Consider the following 20969-nt stretch of genomic DNA (forward strand, 5'->3'; position numbering starts at 1 on the left):
GGCTGAGGCAAGGTCTGACCTGCTTCATAGGGACTACTGGAGTTGCTGAAGATGGGGACTGCTGACCCGGGCTCTGAAGACTTCGGGAATGCCTGTGGGAGCCCCGTGGTCTGGAGGGACAGGCCAGCTGAGGCTGGATCAAGGCCTCGGCTGCCCTGAGGGCACTCACAGGCTGCGGCTGTGGACACCAGGCTGACCCGAGGTGAGTCAGGAGGAAGAGTGCTGGTGGGGACAGGCTGGCGGTCTCTGGGTGCCAGGTTCTCATGGTCCCTGAGCAGGGCAGGTGAGCAGATGTGACTGGGGATTGATCTCGGAGGGTTGCTGGGTGCAATGGGAAGGGTTAAGGATGGGAGGCTGGCCCAGAGTGTGGCCCTGCAGGGTCCAGGCGAGGGGCAGGGTGCTGGGTGAGGGGCTGCAGTGATGCCCACAGAGAGTTTAGTGCGCAAGAGGCCACCGAGCCCACAGGTCCCCACTCAGCCTCCCCCACAGCCCCAGCCCACTCCTGAGTGGAGGCCCTTTAAATGCAAGGTTCTGCCCTCCCCTGGGAGGCCCCTCCCCATCTCCTGGGCAGCCAAGTAAACAGAAGCCTGTCCCCCGGGCTGCTGGCATGGCTTCTTCTTGTCCTGGGACCCCCAGCCCAGCAGGTCTGCCCCCTCCTTCTGTAGCCACTCCAGGTGAGACACTTGGTGAGGGAGGGGAATGGACAGGAAGGGGGACAGGGACACCTGGGGCTCTGAGAATGTGGGAGCAGGAAGCGGCCCTCTGACCCATCTTCCAGAAGAAGATGCTCTGCCAAGGTCATGAAGGAGAGTGGCAGTGGGGCTGGGCCAGGGTGGGGGCATCAAAGCCTCCCTGTAAAGGTCCTTCTCCTCCCTACCCTCCCCAATGCTCTGATGCTCTGAAGTCCCCAGGGAAGGGGTTGGCTCTCTTCCTGAAGCCTTTGGATCTATGGACCTGGAGGTGTGCAGGGTCCTTCTCACTCTTTAGGGCCTCTTCCAGATCATTCTCCTGCCCTTGCCTCTTCTAAAACCCAGCTCTGGATCTCAGAGGCAGTGGGAGGGGCAGCCAGCCATCCATTCACTCATCCATCTATCCACCCATCCACCCACCCATTCACCCACCCACCCATCCATCCATCCACCCACACTTCCACCCACCCACCCACCCAACCATCCATCTGTCCATCCATCCATCCATCCATGCATCCATCCATCCACCCACACTTCCACCCACCCACCCACCCACCCATCCATCCATCCACCCAACCATCCATCCATCCATCCATCCATCCATCCATCCATCCACCCACCCACCCAACCATCCATCCATCCATCCATCCATCCATCCATCCATCCATCCACCCACCCACCCACCCAACCATCCATCCATCCATCCATCCATCCATCCATCCATCCATCCACCCACACTTCCACCCACCCACCCACCCATTCACTCCCCCACCCATCCACCCACCCACACATTCATCCATACATCCATCCACCCACCCACATCTCTACCCACCCATCCATCCACCCATCCACCCACCCATTCACCCAACCACCCATCCATGCATCCACCTAGGCACCCACCCATCCACCCACCCATTCACCCACCCAACCCACCTACCCATCCATCCATCCATCCACCCATCCACCCACCCACCTACCCATCCATCCATCCATCCATCCACCCATCCACCCACCCACCCACCCACCTACCCATCCATCCATCCATCCATCCATCCATCCACCCACCCACCTACCCATCCATCCATCCATCCATCCATCCATCCATCCATCCACCCATCCACCCACTCCTCCACCCATTCATCTGCCCACCCATCCGTGCACCCTGCCCATGGTCAATGCCTTCGCTCCTGAAGACCCTGGCCCCTGCCCTGCCCTGTCCCTAGCTCTCCTGTCATCCTATTGGTGATTTCTCTCAGCCCCTTGGACTCCCCCAAGGATTTTGTCCTCTCACCCAGCCACCCACCCGACAAACTGTACCCAAACTGCAGTCCCCTTGTCCTCACCGCACTCTGGGGATTCTCGCCCCAGCTCCTGCCCTCGAGGGCCAGCCCCAGCACGCCTTTAGTGAGATGGAAGCCCACCGTGTCTTCCGCCTGTCTGGCCTCCTCCACCCCTCCTCACATCTTTGCCGTGGCCTCTGCCCCCTCGCTGGCCCCTCTCCTGTTTTCTTGTACTAGTCTGGCAGCCCCATCTCCCTGCTACCCTTGCCTGTGCCCTTGCAGTGGGCTGCAGCTGAGTGAACTCCGCCTTGCTAATGCCTGCACTTGGCTTCAGCAGCAAGGAGGCCTGCTCCGCTGCCCTCCCTGGTCTGCCCAGCCTCTCCTCACCTAGCAACCACCTCGCACCTTCTCTCCCTCTAAGCCCCCATCGTCTCTCTCCTCACACTGTGCTGCTGGCCTTGCACCCTCCTTCCCTGAGAAGCTGAAGGCATTGGAAGAGGACTTTGCTGGTGCCCACCCACTGTACTTGTGGCATTGGGCACTGTCCACCTCAGCCTGCTCCTGTGAATGCCCCATCCCTCCTCCCAGCCAAAGGCAGCATTCACCTTCTCTCATTCCATCCCCCAACTCACGCTGTCACTCCAGCAACTCTTCACCCTCTTTCTCCTGCATCATGATACCGCTCTTTCCCAGGTCGTTCCCACTGGCATGAAAGCATGCTGCGATTTATCCTGTCTCTTGACCCCACTTCCCTTCTCCTGCCCTACTTCTCTGCTCCACATTCAGAGCCGAACCTCAGGAAGGTCATTTGTCTTTGCTGCCTCCATGTTCTCCCCTCTCATTTGCTCTTGAACCCACTCTCACTGGGTTTCAATTTCCAGTGCTTCACTAAAGCAGCTCTAGCAAGAGTCATCAATGACCTCTGCGCTGGTAAGTCCGAGGTCACTTGTGGGGCCTCATTTGATGTGATGCGCCGGCAGCACACGGCCCAGGTCCCTGCTCCTACACTTCCCACGCTCCCATCACTGCCCGCTCCCTCTTGGTGCCCTCACTGGCTCCTCATCTCCTTGACCTGGTCAGGAGGGAGGACCCGAAGCTCTCTGCTTGCGCTTCTGCCCTTTCTAACCCCACTCCCTCAGTGATTCATCTAGTTTTGTGGCTTAAACATCATCTCCCCAGTGTCTATCTCCAGCCTCGACCCCTCTACAAGCAGAGCAGTCCAGGCTCTTGTGTGAGCTGGATCTTCTCCAGCCTCGGGGCTCCACTCTTATCCCCAGCGTGGCGCTGTCCACGGTGCTGATTTAGGAAAGTACTTCCCATTGATCAAACAGGCTGGTCAATGTCATCTCATCTGCAACTGCAGCAGAACAGGGTTGGTTGGCTCCATTTTCAGAGGCTCATGGAAGGTGAAAGACTAGCCTAGGCCCTGACAGGTGGAAGGACCCCCACGTCTGTGCTGCTCATGGCTGTAGTTGATGGCTCAAACAGAGCCTGCCTGCCACACAGTAGGTGCTCAGTGAATATTTGTGCAGAGGGAAGAGACTCTTAATCAAAAGGCCCTTGAGCCGGGGGCGTGGCATAGTGGAAAGTGATTGCCCAGCCCAGGGCTTCAGCTTGGCATCTGTGTATGACTTCTCTGGGTCTGTATCCTCACCAGTAAAACAGACTGAATATTGTTACCCCTCCCAAGGGTGTTGGGAGAAGGATCTGACAATTCATGGTCATATTCATCCATTCCCACTTCCTAGCCTCCCAGTGTGGCCATCCCCAGACAGCTGCCTGGTCTGGCTCCTGTGTCCACCTGACTACATTCTTTCCTGGACTGTGTGCCCAAGTGAGGTCCCATGGCTGCTTTGCTCACTTCAGTATCCCTACAGCTAAGCACATTTGCTGAATGAAAGAAAGAAAGAAGGAATGTAGGGGTCTCTCCTGAATGGAGGACCTGGATTTGGGCAGGGTGTGGACCATGGGCCAGGAACGTGGGTGCCTTCTGGGGACCACGGATAGGCTGAAGGGTGGCATGACTGAACCAAAACCAAACTCCTCTTCCACCTCCTCTCCCTCCTGGGGCCACACCTCCCTCTGGATTCCAGGGTCAGCTGTGTCCAGGCTGCGAACCAGGCTGTCCCCACAGGCTCCTCCCTGTCTCGGTCTACAAGGCCTGGCGATCTGGCCCTGCAGCCTCTCCCCAGGTGGTGTTTTCCCATCCTCATGTTCATCTTGTCCTCCCCTGGATCTGACCTTGAAGCTGGGCCCCCAAAGTCCATTCTCTGCACAGCGGCTGGATCAACTTTCAACTGAGAGTGACTGCTTCACTTCCTGCCCCAAGCTGGCCGCTGTCTTCAGGGAGAACCTCAACATCCTAAGCTCGCTCAGTCCCCACATGGTCACGCTGGCCGAAGTCTGCAGCCTCCTCGCCATCGGGAAGGCTCTGCCCAAAGAGTATCCCCTTCCGTACACCCAGGACCTCCCTCTCTTCCTGGTTTGCTGTTGCTGTTCCCTCAGAAATGCAGGGCCCGGCCTCGCCTCATCACCAGGTGGCCCTGGCCATCCCCAGCTCTGCCTTTCGAGCTCATTCGGCGGCTCGTTCCAGACTGGCCACCGCTCTTCGCGCCCGGCCTCCTGGTCTCCCGCCTGCGCGGGCCGCTCCCGGCCCTCCCCGCCCTGCCGGGCGTTCACTGTCCCCTCCGCCCGCAGGTCCCGCGGCGCCCCCGGAGCCCGCCTTCCCGGACATCTACGGCGGGGACGCGCAGCTCTGGGAGGCGCATTTCCGCGGCATCGGGCGCGCCTACCGCGCGCTGGGCAAGCAGGACGACTTCGCCATCCGCGTGCTCACCGAGAACTTCACGCTGCCCTTCCCGTTCGCCTGGCCGCCGGGGCCCGACCCCGCCTGCGGGCCGCTCTTCTACGACCCCCGCGACCGCGCAGACTTCGACTTCCTGCTGCGCGGCCCCGGAGCTTCGCCCCCAGCGCTGCTGCGGCCCCTGCACGCCACGGCCCAGGCAGCGATGCGCAAGCGGCGCCTGGAGCTGCTGGCCCTGAGCTACGCCCGCGCGCGGGGCCCGGGCCCGGCCTCGTCCTGCTGCGGCCCGGCCCCGCCGCCGCCTTCCCGGAGCCCGAGGCCAGCGCTTCCAGCGACGGCACCCCCAGGCTGGCCCAGGCCCCGCCGCTGCCCCGAGAGCGAACAGAATAAATAAAGAGTTTCCCCAGCTCTCCCGCGCTGGGCGCTTTTCTGCACACACTCCGACAGGCCTGGGCGGCTGGGCCAGGCGGGGAAGGGGGGCGGTGGGACGGTGGGACGGTGGACCAGGAACCCAACTGGGACACCGGGCCAGGCCGGGCAGCGGTGGGCCTGGGAAGCCGCATGGGTCCGAAGGTGCAGTGAACACATTCGCAGTAGAAACGGTGACGGAGGCAGGCCCTCTTCAGAGGGAGGAGGACCCGGGTACGGTGGGTGGGGGGCCGGGCCTCCACCCTCAGTGCCCACGCCCTGGGACCCTCCCCACAGCTCTGCGGTGGGGACTAGCGTCCCCATCCCACAGACCAGCATACCAAGGCCCCATGCCTCCAGGGAACAGCTGGGATTTAGTTCGCCACATGCAGACACCAAGTCCGGCAGCTTTCCCGTTTCCCATGATAGAGGGGGCAGCAGGATGGGGACGGGGCCGGGAGAAGGGGCGACGCAGCAGAACAGAGGAAGAGAAAAGAAAGGAGTGGAGGGCATGCGTGGGGCAGAGAGACGCGAAGGAGGGGGCACCACAAGGCACCTGCCCCTCACTTGCTGCCTCCCCCTTCCTGGTCCTTGGGGAGGGGCTGCCTCCTGCTTCCCCCGTGTGGGGCTGAGAAAGTCTGTTGAGCCCAGCGTGGCCAGCAATGACCTGGCCTCTGCCCTGGACCACCTCCCTCTGCAGGTGACAACCCCCTGCCAGAGGCCTGGCTCTGCTGTGGGCCGGCTGGTGGCAGGGCGGAACGACGGCATGACCCCGATATCTCCTCCTCCTCCTCCCCACAGAACACCAAGCAGGGAGGCCAAGTGGCCTTTAGGAGAGGTGCCACGCTGGGGAGCTTGCAACCCAGGTGTGCAGGGGAGACCACATCAAGTGCAGGTGGAATCCAGGTGTTTTTTTTTTTCTTTTCTTTTTTTTCCCAAATCCAGGAGTTATTTATCACATGCCAGTCATGGGGAGAAAAGGTTTTTCCAAGCCCTGGTTTTGCTGAAGAACCAGTTGTGGATGGGAACAGTCATCTCTGGAGAAGGAGGAAACCCTGGGCTGGGAAGAGGCGTCTCCAGCCTCCCCCTCCTCTGCTGCCACCGGCCCCAGCTGAGATGCCGGCCCCTGCTCCAGGCTTCTCCCACCCGGGGCCTTGTTTCTTCAATTCTACAGATGCACAGTTACATTGCAATAATAACCATGCCTTTGAATCCTGACAGGGCAGCAGCAGTAACGACATTATGTACTATATATCCTATATTGCATATGAATTCGGGTCCCCAGAAGCAGTCCCTGAACATGGATTTTGGTGCAAGTGGTTTGTTTGAGACGTGGTCCTTGGAAACACAGGCAGGGAGTGAGGACGCAAGACAGGCAGGGAAAGAAGCCAGGAAGGGTGCGATGGGAGCAAGTTACCCCTGTGGGCACTGGTCAGTCCTACGGGGGACCCCTGGGAGACAGTGTGGCACGTGCCCTGGAGCTGTGCCACCCAGGGAGAGTGGCACCAAGCACTACTGCCTCCTTGTCATCACTGGCAGTTTGGCTTACCTGTGGGGTATGCATCCAGCTCCCCTGAAGACAGCAACTAACAGTGACCACTGAGAAATGTTTATAACAATTTGATAGAGTAATTTTATGACTGGAGAGTGTAACAGGATAAATGTGGGGTTTAAACTTTGTGCTTTTTTAAACTACATTTTTCTAGAAATTTATTTTTAAAGTAGTTTACAGCAGTGTGGGGCTGTGTCAGATTGGAAACAAAAACCTTGGTCCTTCACCACTGCTAGCATGAGAAGCTTGGTCTAGGGGACCCAGACCCAAGGCAAGTAATCAAATAGGAAACAAACATGGTGAAGAAATGCAGTGAGTGCCGTGAAGGACATGAAGAGACTGACTGTACTTCAAATAGGGTGGTCAGAGAGGCGAGTCACCCTGGAGAAGGCGGCGTTGAAGCTGAGGATGGAAGGATGAGGAGCAGCCAGTTATATGGACATTGGGGAGGACACTTCAGGCCAAGGGGGCCATGCGGGCAAAGGCTGGGGAATGAAACAGAGCTTCAAGGGTCAAAGAATGGGAACCAGGGCTCTTTTGGGCTCTTTCAGGCTGGAGCAAATGGAGCAGTATGTTATTTGAAGCTCTGACTGGCTTAAACGACAAAAGGGACTAAATGGTTCATGTAATTGGAACATTCAGAAATAAGATGAGCTTCAGGGAAGGTTTGATCCAGGGGCTCAGTGTTGTTATGGAGGCCCAATCTTCTGTGATGCCAGTGCTACCCTCAGACTAGTTTCCTCAGTAGTGGTAACATGGTAGATGCAGCTCCTGACTACACAGTCTGCCTGGCCACTGAGAAGGCCAGAGGCCACTGGCTTCCACGAGCTGTCTCAGAGGAGCAGCTGTATGTCCTGCAAAGCCCTGGGAGTCTCCTCACATGACCCATGGGTCTGGTTGGGTCATGTGCCCAATCCTGAACTATCCCTGCGGCCGAGGGAGTAGCATGCATTGATTGGCTTAGGCCTGTATTGCCTGAATCTGTGGCACGGGGGTAGGGTGACGTTGGCTGGATTGTGACAATAAGGTCCAGAACACTGTGTGGCCCACAGTGGGGGAGCTGACCACCATGTCCAGCACTGCCAAGTGGTATGAACCCTGGGATTTGCTCCAGGGCTGACTTCTGCTAAATCTCATGCCTTCCTTCCAGTTAGACCTGCTGCTCACACAGAAAACCATGGTCAGAAAGGACCCCAGGCTGGAGTCCCTGTCTTTTGTGTAAAGCAGAGTCGATAATCTGTTTTCTCAGCATCTGTTCTGTGCTGTGCCTGATGCCGAGGCTGGGCATTCACGGAAGGAAGATGCTTCCTGCCTCCAGGAGCTGGCAGATGGAGGGCTGGGAGGGTGTCAAGACAACAGACTGCCCGCATTGCCCCTTGAACAACAGCCTGGGCAATGCCTCCTAGGACTCAGTTTCCCTGCTTCCCTCCACCACACAGAGAGAGCCAGGTAGCCCTCATATTTCCCTTTTTGCTATGGCTGCTGGGATGCTCAAAGCACATTTGTGCCCCATTGTTCTGACTTTCCCAAGCTTGCCATTTTGGGGCAGCTTGCCCGTCTGCTCTGGCTTTGTGGTCCCCTCAAGCTGCCTGGCTTTTTTTTTTTTTTTTTTTTTTTTTACAATGCCTGGATTATAATCGTAAGAATGTTGCTTCAATTATTTTTGGAAATTGGGGGGAAATACCTTTTTTGTAAAGTCACGGATTCCAGCTCTGGTTGGCAGCACTTCACCCCCGAGCTTCTTCCCACTGACCTGCCAGGAGACTCTGCCATCTTTTCTGAATGAAACCCGGTGGCCTATGTGGAAATACCGTGGCTATTTCCCTGGGAGCCAGCCACTGTGTCGTTGGGCCCTGGTGCCACTGGGGTGGGCAGGGGCTACAGCATGGGCTCTGGGAGATGACAGAACTTGGCTTGCGTGCTGGGTCCTCCACCCACTGACCGGGCAGCCCTCAGCCGCCACTGCTGATTTTCGTGCCTTAGTCCTCAGCTGTGAGGGGGAACACAGCAACAGGACCTCTGGGGAGCTGCTGAGGGGATCATGAGAGAGACTGTTGGTCATGCCCCCGATCCCAGCCTGGCACAGTGAGAGCCCAACAGAGAGAGGGCAGCTGTTTCTCCATGATGGGCCGCACTCCCTGCCCTATATGCAGGCTGGCACAGACACCTTCCCCAGGGCTAAGGGGGGCCATCAGCTTTTCCCCAGCACCAGCTGGCCCTTGTGCTCAGAGGGTTCTGGAATCAGAAGCACACACGTTCCCCCTCTTTGCAGCTGTGTGGCCTTGGACAAGCCTCTTGACCTCTCTGAGGTACCATGTCCTCACCTGTAAAACGGGAGTCAGAAGCATGTCTGGTGTACAGCCTCGATGAGCTGGTGCAACCAGCTGGGGACCTGCCCATGCAGTGTTCTGTAAATGTGGCTATTACTTGTTCCCTTGTCTGGCCACCCCTCCTCTGTCCAGAGAACACAGTTGCCTTGCAGAGTGCCTCTTATCCTCCCTGGAGCCATCTCTTCGGCTCAGCCCAGAACACACCAGCCTCGACAGGGAGCTGGAGTTGCCAAGGGCACAGCAAGGGCATGCTGTTTGACCTGTTCTATTCCTCGTAAGGTGCTGCTCCGAGAACCAGGATAGGCACGCAGGAGGTGCTCAGTATTTTCTGAATAGGCCAATGTGATCTGGGAGATAAGCTTGCTGAGCAGAGGGGCTGCGGCCTCCTGGGGCCCTGCTCATTCTGGGTGCAGGTGGAGCCCCAGAGGGAGGGCAGGAATCCGGGGTGTTGGCTGGAATCGGGAGGCCAGGTTCTTTCCACCTCCCCAGCTGCCCCCGGAGACTTCATGCCCTTCGATATTCAAAGGAGACGGGTTCCCCCTTTGATTCTGGGGCCGCTGGGGACAGGGGTCAGGTATGCCCCTCTCCTTGCCCCTGCTCCAGTTTCCTGGGAACGGACTCTGAGGAGCAGCGAGCATGTTTAATTAATTGCAATTAGTATCTTCAAAGGAAGCCCAGAGTTGAAAGTTGTTCCTAATTACTGTGTTACGATGTCGACCAGCTACTGAAATTGATTGTGTGAGAATTTCCGATGGAGGATTGATTGAGTTGCTGTGAGGACCTACTCTGTGTCCCTCCCCTTTAGATGTTCGGCCTAGGCAAAGGCGTGTGGGGCTGGAATGACAACGAGGGCTGGGACCCGGGCGGCAGCTGCCTAGATGAAGACCTCAACGCCAAGGTCGGGGCCGCGGGCTCGGTGTGATGGCCCGTGGAGTCCATCATGCGCTTTCTCTGCTGGCCTCTGGCACTTCGCAGGGGGCGCTGCTCCTCCTGGCTCCTGCAGTGGGTGAGGTCAGCAGGTGACCAGTGCTGGCTGACGAGTTGTGGGCACAATGACATCTGTCACTTCTGGGCCAAAGCATTTATGGCCAGTGTGAGAGCCTCTGAGCTCTCTTTCTGTCTGCCACCACGGGGTGTGCTCAAGACAGTGGCTCCTTCACCACCCGAGTCCTGGGCTGGCCCAAGGCGGGGGAGCTGCGGTGTGAGTGAGAGGCGAGCCGTTGTGATGCCAGCCCCTGAGAGTTTGGGAAGGCTTTCTCACAGTGTCATCTAGCCTCTCCTGACCAGCACAGGATCCAGCAGGCAGGCCCGGCTGTGTCATGTGCAGGCCCAGTGTGAAGTGAAATGCAAGCCCACTGTGGGAAAATTAGTAAGATTTGGCACAGCAGTGGCAGCACCTTAGAGCCAGCTGCGTCCTTCTGAGCACGGGCCGTCTGTGACCACTCGGGTTGCCTCCTGTGCCATCATCAGCTCTGTTGCAGGCCCAGGTGTCTTTTGGGGTCTGCAGGTGTGGATGTGTGGCTTCGGCTGAGTGGCTTTCTTCCTCTGTGCCTCAGTTTCCTCATCTGTGAAATGGGAGGCTGTGGGGCCTGAATGGGATGGGGCAGGGGTGTGACCATGCTTCAGGGGCCGCAGGGAGGATGAGTCAAGGTGACTCACTTTCCTCCTGTCCTTCTGCCTGCAGAAGGAAGCTTCCTCCCTCAGCAGGTGGTCACCTATTGCATTTCAGACACAGGTCTCTGGCCTGGGACCCAGCGGGAGCCCCTGCCTTCCTGAACAAAGATGGAGCACAGGGTATGGGGGAGTGTGTGCCATCTCAGTGAGAAAAGTGCCTTCGAGGGCATCAAGCAGGCCTGAGGGCAGGGGAGAGGGACATCCTTTCCCGCTGGATGGCAGGGAGGCCTCCCTGAGAAGGGGTGCTGAGCAGAGGCCCCAGGGAAAGGAGGGCTCTGTGGAGGTAGACAGTTGCGGGTGGGGAGCCCGGGCAGAGGGAACACCAGCGCAGGAATCTGGAGGCCAGAGGGAGGCCCGAGCCTCCAGCCCATGAGGGCAGAATTGGAGGATGTGGCGGCTCCCGGGATCCAGGCCTGACGGAGGGAACTCGGACTTGTCCTCTGGGTGGGTCTGGAGCCAAGAAATGCCATGATCTCATTCATGCATTAGAACAAGCATTCCCAAGGGGGTGGTCTCAGCCCCAAGGGGAGTGTTTGGTTCTTGGGGCATGAAGAAATCTCACTGTTTATGTAGAAAGCCCAGATACTTACACAGCACATAAACAGACGCATATTTGTCTGTGGTTTTAAAATTCCATGGTGGGCGGGCAAATTAAAAAAAAAAACAGCCTATAAACTTCCTTAGGTTAGGGGGCAGTGATAAGGAAAGCAAGTTTGAGATGCTGATCTGGAAGGATCGTTTCACCGCCATGGGCTGGAAATAGGTTTGGGGGCAGAGGCAGGAGGCGTTCAGGGCTGTCGTGAGGAGCCCTGCCAGCTCACTTGCTGGGTGGGTCTGGCGGTGTCTGAGGCGGTGGAGAAGTGGGTGGATTCGAGGGTCCTCTGGAAGGTGTAGCCAGTGGGGATTCCTGAAGGGTAGACACAAACGCGGAGAAAGAGAGGGTCAGGACGGCAAGGCTGGGGCCGGGGCGGTGGGAAGGGTGAGGTTTCTGTGCACTGAGATGGGGCTGCTGGGGCTGTCTGGGGAGTCCGAGGTGCCCAGGGGCAGGCGGTGGGCTCAGTACACGAACGCTGCGGGCAAACAGGCCGGGGGAGGAGCAAGGACCTGCCTGCTGATGGCACTTGAAGCGCCCCTGGAGAGGTGCGCTTGGAGCCCCTGATCATGGCAGGCCCTCAGGCTTCTCATCTGCAAAATGGGGCAGCTGACTCTTGGTCCCGGTTCCCATCCCTTGGGTGGGGCTGGAGTTGCTGAGGCCCATTTCAGGCCCGAAGGCTGGGCTGTTCCTGGGAAGTGATGAGTGCCCTCTAGCCCTTTCATTACTGGACACTACCTAGCCCTGAAATGCAATCAAGAAGCGGGAGTACCCTGTCTTCTCTCCGAGCCCAGGAAGGATGTCAGGGACAGATGGAGGCCTGGGCGGGGAGGCTTCCAGCAGGCCCTGCCCTGTGCCACCGAGAATGTGGCATATGGAGGCTTACAGGCTATTCTGACATTCAGGCACCCTCTGGGCCTCATGTGGGCCCCATGAGAGGTGGGTGGATCAGCTGGCTCCAGAGTGATGGCAGGTCAGGGGCAGGCATGAGAACACCCCAGCCCCAGACCTGGTGGATCCCGTCATCCCCCCATTTTGCAGTTGGGGAAACTGAGGCACACAGCAATGGCAGGCAGAGAGTGACACTGCAGGTTTCTGTTCCCAATGTCCATGCTGCTAATGACTGCCCTGTGGCCTGGCTGGATTCCCCAACTTCTCTGAGCTCTGGTCTCATCTGTGGAGTGGGGTGATGGGCACCACTGTCAGAAGATCACTGCGGATTATGGAAGAAGACGCGTACCGTGTGTGTGCCCAGCCCAGCTTAGACCACAGGGCTGACCGGTCTCCCCCTGTCATCAGGGCTTGGGTCTGATGCCCAAGGTGCCTGTGTCCATGACTGTGGGGCCACCCTGGGGTGGGCCTCAGCGCTCTGACCCCAGCCCTGCCCTTGATCATTGGCCACCCCATGCCCTTTGCCCAGTCCCAGGCCAAGGGCTTTGGAAAACATCCCAGGGAGCTCCCCACTCCCTCCTTCAACATGTTGGTTCCAAATCCATGAATATGCAATTGTTGCCCACCCCCTCCACAGAACTTCCTCCACTTCTGCAGCCAGCTTCGACATTAATCACAGCTAATTGCTAGCGGGAGTCGTTTATGTCAAGAGCCATTATTCCTGGGAATAAAGAGACATAAAAGACAGATCCTTTTTGGAAGCCCGGCGTCGCCTGGGGAGGAACAATGCCAGACCCGGAAGAGGTCCCTGGCCAGCCCCGGCCCACTTCCAGCAGCTCCAAAATGCATGTGACAAACTTGAGGCCCCGGCCTTTGCTGCGTGTTCAGTGAGATGAGTCCATCCGTCATGTTCACGCGCTTCTCTGAAGTTGTTGTGAGTTTCCTTGAAACCATGAGGGTTTTTTTCTTTTTTCCTTTTTTTGGCAACAACAGCTGGGAATAAGTTGACACTTTCTAAAAACTGCCACTTACCGCCCGGAAGGGGCTGAGGGAAAGACACCCCATGCGTGCCAAGTCCCCAGGCCCAGAGCTGAGCTCACATGCCAGATCCTGTCCGTCCTCAGCATCTCCAGGGTGGGCGGCCTCCAGGGTTTTCAGGAGGTCAGTGGGGAGAGCAGTCTGGGTAGGAGGAGGTACGGGGTTGAGTTTTATCCACAGGCGTTATCTGTGGGCATTATCCGCGGACATTATCCCTTGGGCTCTGGGCCGGGCTCCCCTCACAGGACCCAAGGACAGATTGAGGGGAAGGTAGAGAGGAGTTTCTGCATGTTGTTCATTTTTAACACTGCTTCCATATTTTCATTTTTATTGCAATAGGTCATAAATCAGTTTATTACCTGGAATATCTGGTTGTTATTTTCTTATAATCAAACACCACGTCTGTTTGTGTCTGTTGATACTGACTGCGGCCACACACGAGGCATGGGAACAATGGATGGCTGTGGGGAGCTCTGCGCTTGTGCACATGTTTGCTGGTATCCGGTGCACGTGCATGCATGCTTTGCACATGTGTACATGTGTGCACCTGTGCATGCATGCAGGTGTGCACATCGCTTGCTAGTGTGTGTGTAGACGTGTCGGTGGCAGTACACATGCACACCTGTGTGTGAGTGCCTCGTGTGTGTGTGTGTGTCTCTGGGTGCCTGCGCTCGCTGTGGTTTCTGTACATGGGTAATAGAAAGCTCTTGTAATTCTGGAAGCCCCATGCCTGCCTTGCCCCCTCTCTGTGTCAGGAACTCTTTGAGCTCTGTCATTTTATGCATATTCTACTGAGGGGGAAACTGAGGCTGAGAGGGCTCAGAGGACCTGCCGGCTGGGACATGGCTTGGGTTTCTGATTGTAAGTCTCATCTATGTCCATAAGGACCCCCTGGGAAGGGCAGAGGTGGCTGCGTGGTGGATTGGAGCAGCAAGCAGGACACGGTGTTCTGAGGCCCCTCCTGTCTTTGTTGCCTTGCCTCCTGGTTGGTCTCACTGCGATTCTCACCAGCCCTGCTTCCAGTGCCCACTCCTACCTTCACAACCAATGCTGTGGTCCTTCTCCCCTTCAAGGGCCTCTGGCTCCTACTTCAGTGGTTTCCTGGGCATGCACCTCTGAGCTCCACAAATGGCCCAAAAGCAAAATGAGACTTGCAATCCTCCCTGAACTGGCTTCCCCTGCTGGGCCTCTCCCAAGATGGCCCTGCCATCTGTGCAGCCAGACAGTGGGGAGTCTTCCGGTTCTCCCACCCCTACCCACCCCCGCCAGGAGCCTGCTTACCTCCCCACTCTTCCTTTTTTCTCCCTCTCTGTGGCTCAGATGGTCCCTGACCACACATCCTCATCCTGGCACACCTCCTCCTGGAAGCCTCCCCAGATCCTCCCCACACTCCAGGCTGGGGATCCCCCGGGCTCGTCTCAGCACCTGCCATCACTCTGTGTGACTGCCACTCTGTTCATCTATTCCCAGCAGGGTTGAGTCTCATGGGCCTGGATGCACAGGTCCAGATGCAGAATGCTCTGTGGTCACCAAGGTGACATGAGATATCAACTAGAACTCAGGATGAACTGGATCCTGACCTCTCTAGCCCCATGTCACTGGGGGATGACAGGCAGGTTTCATGCTGTGTGCTGCTGCTGGTTCTTCGGTGTGGGCCTCCTCCGGTGATGTGTTGAGAAAGACCCTGGAGTGAGTTCTTGGCTCAGTCAGGCATGCACTCTGATGGATTGGTGATGTCTGCCATGGTGTGGAGTGGACAGAGGAGGGAGGAGGGAGCAGGGGAGAGCAGGGAGAAACACAGAGGAAGAGGCATGGAAGGTGAGGAGACTGAGGGAAGCTTCCAACCTGGGCCTGTGTGGGGCTGACTCCGCCTCTTCTCTGGCTCAGAGCTGCATGGGCGTGGGAACTCCCTCAGCTCAGCTGGCAGCAGGGCCCTGCCCTGGCAGGCCTGGAGCCCAAGAACCAGCAGCTTTGGCAAAAAGCCCCCGAACCCCCAGCAGGCCACCCGCCCAGCCCGGGGGGACTCAGGGCCCCTCCCCTGCCTCAGCTGGAGTGCCCCAGGTGAACTGATGAAGTGTTCCTGGAACAGTTTGAAAACATTTTCCCTGTCTCCCTTGTAAGCCTCCTGAAGGATGGGCTCTTGCCCCACCCCACCTAGCCCTGGGGATGGTGTCTGTTGGTGAATGCCCTGCAGCAAGACAATGACCGCCTTCCTGACCCCAGCTCCCCTCCACCAAATGCTGAGGCTGCCCTGCTGCTTCCTCCTCCCTGCCTCTAGGCACTCCCTGGAGACAGCCTGGGCCCAGAGTCAGAAAAACTCAGGTTCACACCCAGGCTTCTTCTCTTATTAGCCGTGTGATTCCAGGCAGGTGGCTCCTTCCCTCCAAGCCTCCATACACTCACCTGTAAAATGGAGGTGCCATGAACTGAGGTGAGGTGAGCTGGGTTGAGGTGTACCTGGGACCCCAGGGTGCTTGGGGAGCTGGTGGGAAAGTCAGTCTTGCCGTCCTGCTGGGAATCTCCAGGTCTCCAGGCATGTTAGGCCACCTTCGCGATGCTTCGGAGGCTCAGCTAAGGACCAGATGGTGTTTTGAGCATTTTAATAAGAGCTATTTGCAGTGTTGCTGCCATAAAAAAAATTCCTGCTTAATGAGCAAATGCACGTTGGTATTGAGTTAAAGGCGCTTGGATGTTTTAAATATTATGTACGTCGTGTTCGTGTTAACAAACCTGATTTTTAATTACACCTTCCCCTGCTGCCTGGCTGGGCTGAGGGTAGGGGAGGGGAAAAAAATCAGGCAAAACAAGTGTGTCTTGCTGTCAGAAACGACAGGCAGTTTCTCCGGATCTGTCCTCTGCAGACATTGCTCTGATGGCACACGCAGTACTGGAGCTTGGCGGGGGTACAGGATGGCTCCTACCTTGCTAACCCTTATTTTGCACTCCCAGCCTGAGCCCTGACCCTGGTTGAACATTGAGCCTAATCCTGGTCATGTACTGAGCTCCTATCCCCGGTCATACTTGGAGCTTTGAGCCCTGACCCTGGTCACACACTGAGCCCTGATCTCATTCACATACTAAACACTGACCCTGGTCGTAGACTGAGTCATGACTTCAGGCATAGGCTGAGCCCTGATTCTGGGCACTAACTGAGTCTTGACACTGGTTGCAAACCCAGCCCATTTCCTGGTCATAATCTGAGCCCTGATCCCAGCCATGAACTGAGTCTTGATCATGTTCAGAGACTAAGCCCTTAGACATGTACGGAAGACCTCAGCTCCCTTCACTGGTGGCCCCAAGGGGAGGCAGATGTGGTGGGTCTGAGCATGCAGGAAAGGCCTTGTGTGCCTGGACTAATGGTGTGGGCCTCAGGGACAGAGGCGCGGCGCTAGGCTCCTTTGCTGATGGCGGAGACATGATCCTTGGCTTCCCAGTCACCAGGTGTGACATGGAGATGCCCCTTTCCACGTTCTGTCCACAGCTTCCCTGCCTCCTTCCCAGTGAGGACCTTGTGGTCTCATTGCAGAAATGAGAGAGAGGGCTTGTGCTATGGTCCTGTGTCTGCTGGGAGCTCCTCCTACCAGATCCCTCCACCCGTCTCTTCCTTTCACAAGTGATAAAGTGGGGGCTGTGGGAGGTGAAGTGACTTGCCCAGGGTCCCACGGCTGGTGCCTTGCAGAGTCATTGGCTTCGAAAGCCTGCAACAGACAAACAGAAGGGGCCCCAGGTCCTTAGGGCCAGTGGATGTGGGAGTGCTGGGGAAGCCCCACGGAGAGTGACCCCACCCCCCTTGAGGACAGGTGGCTGCATTCACAGAGACGGTGATGGTGGGGATGCGTCCTGCCTTCGCTCTAGCCCAGCCCAGGCTCCAGCCCCATCACCCTCATTCCAGGGAGAGGGTGAAAGCTGCGCCCAGGGACAGAGCCAAGACGCAGGCCCAGACAGCTCACTCTTCCCCTCAGCCCCTCTGCCCACTTGTGCACACTGTCTTCATTCTCTTTCCTTTAGCTGGGCCCCTCCACTGGGAAAAGATGAAACGTCTTCTCAGATCCAGTTCAAAAGACTCCCAGGGAAGGTCCCTGCTTGGTCCACACTGGGTCATGTGCTCACACCCTGGACCAATCACCTGCTGTTGGGCCAAAAGGCTGCTGTGATTGGCAGCTCCATGGAGCCTCGTGGTTGGGTGCTGCCCCGCCCCAGCAGGCCAACTGCCTGGGAGGGGCACAGGGAGCCTGGGGGAGGGGCATGCGACTGCCACCCGCTCCCTTCACAGGGAGCACCGCTGGCCAGGGACAGCGCAGTGCTGGGGGCACTCAGGGTGGCCGTTTTTTTTTTTTTTTTTTTTTTTTTTTGAGACAGAATCTCGCTCTGTCGCCCACGCTGGAGTGCTGTGGCGTGACCTCGGCTCACTGCAACCTCCAACTCCCTGGTTCAAACGATTCTCCTGCCTCAGCCTTCAGAGGAGCTGGGACTACAGGTACCGCCACCACGCCTGGCTAATTTTTGCATTTTTAGTAGAGACGGGGTTTCATCATGTTGGCCAGGATGGTCTCGGTCTCCTAACCTCGGGATCGGCCCGCCACGGCCTCCCAAAGGGCTGGGATTACAGGCGTGAGCCACCGCGCCCGGCCGGCTTGGCCGTCTTTATGGTTGTACAGTGCCACTTTGATTTTGTGGCAATCATGAAAATATTAAATTAATAAAACCATCAAGCTGCTTATAGATTTTAATGTCATATTTGTGAGTTTTTGCCCGGAGATAAGCTGCAGCAATAAATGCGATTAACTCCTTATGAAGTCTTCTACTTACATTTTTCAAAAAGTGATGCTGATTTTCGATTGGGGACTGTAGAGAGCCTGGAGCCCCGTCACGTCCCTGCGCTTCCCCCCTTACTGCGTCAGAGTGCGTCAGAGCTGCGAGGGAACCTCACGATCCGCATGTGAAACCTGCTGCTTCCCAGAAAGGAGGTGGGGGCCAGAGGAGGCCGGGGACCTGCTGAGGCAGCACAGCCCCTCAGAGCAGGGGCAGGAAGGCAGGTCCCCTGAGTCCCAGGCTGCCTGTCCCATGCCTGTCCACCCTCACAAGCACTGGCCTGTCACATCCCAGAGATGCCAGCCTGCATGTGATGGTTAATACTGAGTGTCAACTTGATTGGATCGAAGGATGCAAAGTATTGTTCCTGTGTGTGTCTGTGAGGGTGTCGCCAAAGGAGGTTAACATTTGAGCCAGTGGACTGGGAGAGGCAGACCCACCCTCAGCGTGGGCACCATGTAATCAGCTGCCAGCAGGGCTAGAATAAGGCAGGCAGAAGAACATGGAAGGACCTGACTTGCTGTCTCCCGGCCTTCATCTTTCTCCCGTGCTGGATGCTTCCTGCCCTCGAGCATCGCACTCCAGGCTCTTCAGCCTTGGGACTCTTGGACCTTCAGCCACAGACTGAAGGCTGGACTGTTCGCTTCCCTACTTCTGAGATTTTGAAACTTGGACTGGCTTCCTTGCTCCTCAGCTTGCAGACAGCCTATTGTGGGACCTCACCTTATGATTGTGTGAGTTGACTCTCCTTATTAAACCCCGCTTTATATATACATCTATCCTATTGGTTCTGTCCCTCTAGAGAACCCTGACTGAGGAACAGAGGACGCGCTGGACCCTTCTTTGCCCAAGAACCTTCAGTAGCTCCCACAGCTCAGAGGAAGAAGCTAATGTTGCTAAACTCGGCCCCTGGAACTAGGTCCTTCCTTCGCCCCCAGAATGTTCATGGGTCTCTTCTTCCTCCAGGGAATCTTTTCTTCCAACTGGAGTGGTTGACATCTGTTGATGAATGCATGTTTGTGAAATGAGAGTGTGAGTGAATGAGTGTCCTGCATAGCTATTTGCCTAGCACGTTGGCTGTTAGATTCCCTGATGTGCTGGCTGCAGTGGCTCATTCCTGTAATCCCAGAGCTTTGGGAGGCCAAGGCAGGAGGATGGCTTGAGGCCAGGAGTTCAAGACCAGCCTGGGGAACATACCTAGACTTTGTCTCACAAAGAATTAAAACATTATCTTGGTGTGGTGGCGTGCACCTGTGGTCTCAGCTACTTGGGAGGCTGAAGTGGGAGCATGGCTTGAGCCCAGGAGTTCAAGGCTGCAGTGAGCTGTGATTGTGCCACTGCACTCTAGCATGGGTAACAGAGCAAGGCTCCATCTGTAAAACTAAGAGCACAAAACAAAAAAAAAAAACCCAACCAAATAGATTCTGAAATCTGAAGATCCTAAGATGCGTGGGGGTCACATTGATGGAGATGCCCCGCCCCACCATCTATGATCCTTACTTGCCCCTCCCACTGTCCCCTGGAATGGGTTTGGGTTGTTGGAATGCACCCTCCTGTACCCTGCCCCCTCCTTCCTCCAGGCATTCACCCTTGCTGTTTCCTCCACCAGGAACAGCCTTCTTTCTCTTCTTTGAGAATTCCTACTGATTCTCAAGTCCCAGCTTGGATACCACTGGGGGCCATGGTGTCTCTGGCCAGTGGCCGGGTGGGCTCTGTGTCCCGCGGGACCCTGAGGGGACTCCCTGACGTAGCACTTGCGTGCTTCTCTCTGACTGCTGGTGTCTGTCTCCTGCCAGGCAGTGTGTGCCCTGGGACAGCTGCCTCTCCTTCTGCTCGGTATCCACAGGAATAGTAGCACCGACACCACCATTGTCGGCTCCCCAAGGCAGCTAGCCACATGCCTGGCGCTTTGTATGGGTTTTGGAGCTCCTCCTTTCTACTGAGGGCCACCATTTGGTGACCTCAGAATGCATAATTTTCAGTGAAGGAATGGACAAAGGCACGAGAAACTCGCAAAAGTTGCCAGGTAGTGGGAGCGACTGCTCTAGATGGCCCCTCTACCCCAGCCTCAATCTCAGCGCGGCTGCTATCAGCATCCCAGGGCTGGAGCTTTCGGCAGGGGTCTTTTCAAGAGGAGGACCCCAAGAGGAGTGGCTCCCCAGGAGGCTGGGCAAGTCAGCCTTGGGATGGAGCTGTGCAGGGAGCCAGGAGCCAGCCAATGGAGGTGGTCCCTGGGCAGGACATGGAAAGACCCCACCACCATGCCAGGGTTGAAATGTTTTTGACGTGCCTGACATGGCCAAGAAATTAGGATGTGCTGCCAGCTGGATGGACTGGATTGGGGTGGGCTGGATGGGGTGGGCTGGATTGGGATGGGCTGGATTGGGGTGGGCTGGGCCCAGCAAAGCATCTGAGCTTGGGCTCCCAAGATACTTTCAGGGCATCTGCAAGTTCAAAATTGTTTCAGCAAGAATACTCAGATGTTGGTGTCTCTTGCTGTTTTCCCCGATGGTGCAAAAGCAATGACCAGTATTGCTGTAGATGTGCAAGCACCGATCTCCGTGGTGGTCCCAATGCTGCTTGAAGGCGGGCATGGGTTCTGCCGTGCCACACACTTGCAAAACTCCCAAGCCCCAAAACAGTCAGTTTCACCTAGGACTGTCTTTCATGAAGCACAGAAAATACTTTTTATTAAATCATGACCTTGAGGCTGGGCGTGGTGGCTCACGCCTGTAATCCCAGCACTTTGGGAGGCCAAGGCGGGAGGATCACTTGAGGCCAGGAGTTTGAGACCAGCTTGGCCAACATGGTGAAACCCCATCTGTGCTAAAAATCCAAAAATTAGCCGGGTGTGGTTGGGCGCCTGTAGTCCCAGCTACTCAGGAGACTGAGGCATGAGA

The 20969-nt window shown here is 56.9% G+C and overlaps 1 protein-coding gene across 1 annotated transcript; it reads left to right on the plus strand.

The window, feature by feature from the left end:
• The first annotated feature begins 565 nt into the window (after positions 1–565).
• On the plus strand, positions 566–5180 carry C7H8orf90 (chromosome 7 C8orf90 homolog). Its single transcript, XM_055348033.1, has 2 exons — positions 566–674; positions 4667–5180. Exons 1-2 carry the CDS (start codon positions 608–610, stop codon positions 5164–5166), a joined length of 567 nt encoding a protein of 188 aa, XP_055204008.1. The 5' UTR covers positions 566–607; the 3' UTR covers positions 5167–5180.
• Positions 5181–20969: the final 15789 nt, after the last annotated feature.

Source organism: Gorilla gorilla, chromosome 7 (assembly GCF_029281585.2).
Source record: "Gorilla gorilla gorilla isolate KB3781 chromosome 7, NHGRI_mGorGor1-v2.1_pri, whole genome shotgun sequence".
NCBI lineage: Eukaryota > Metazoa > Chordata > Mammalia > Primates > Hominidae > Gorilla > Gorilla gorilla.

Coding starts and splice junctions, on each gene's coding strand:
- C7H8orf90 (XM_055348033.1), top strand. CDS start 608: ATGGCTTCTTCTTGTCCTGGGACCCCCAGCCCAGCAGGTCTGCCCCCT. Junction 675..4,666: donor TCCTTCTGTAGCCACTCCAG/GTGAGACACTTG, acceptor CTCCGCCCGCAG/GTCCCGCGGCGCCCCCGGAG.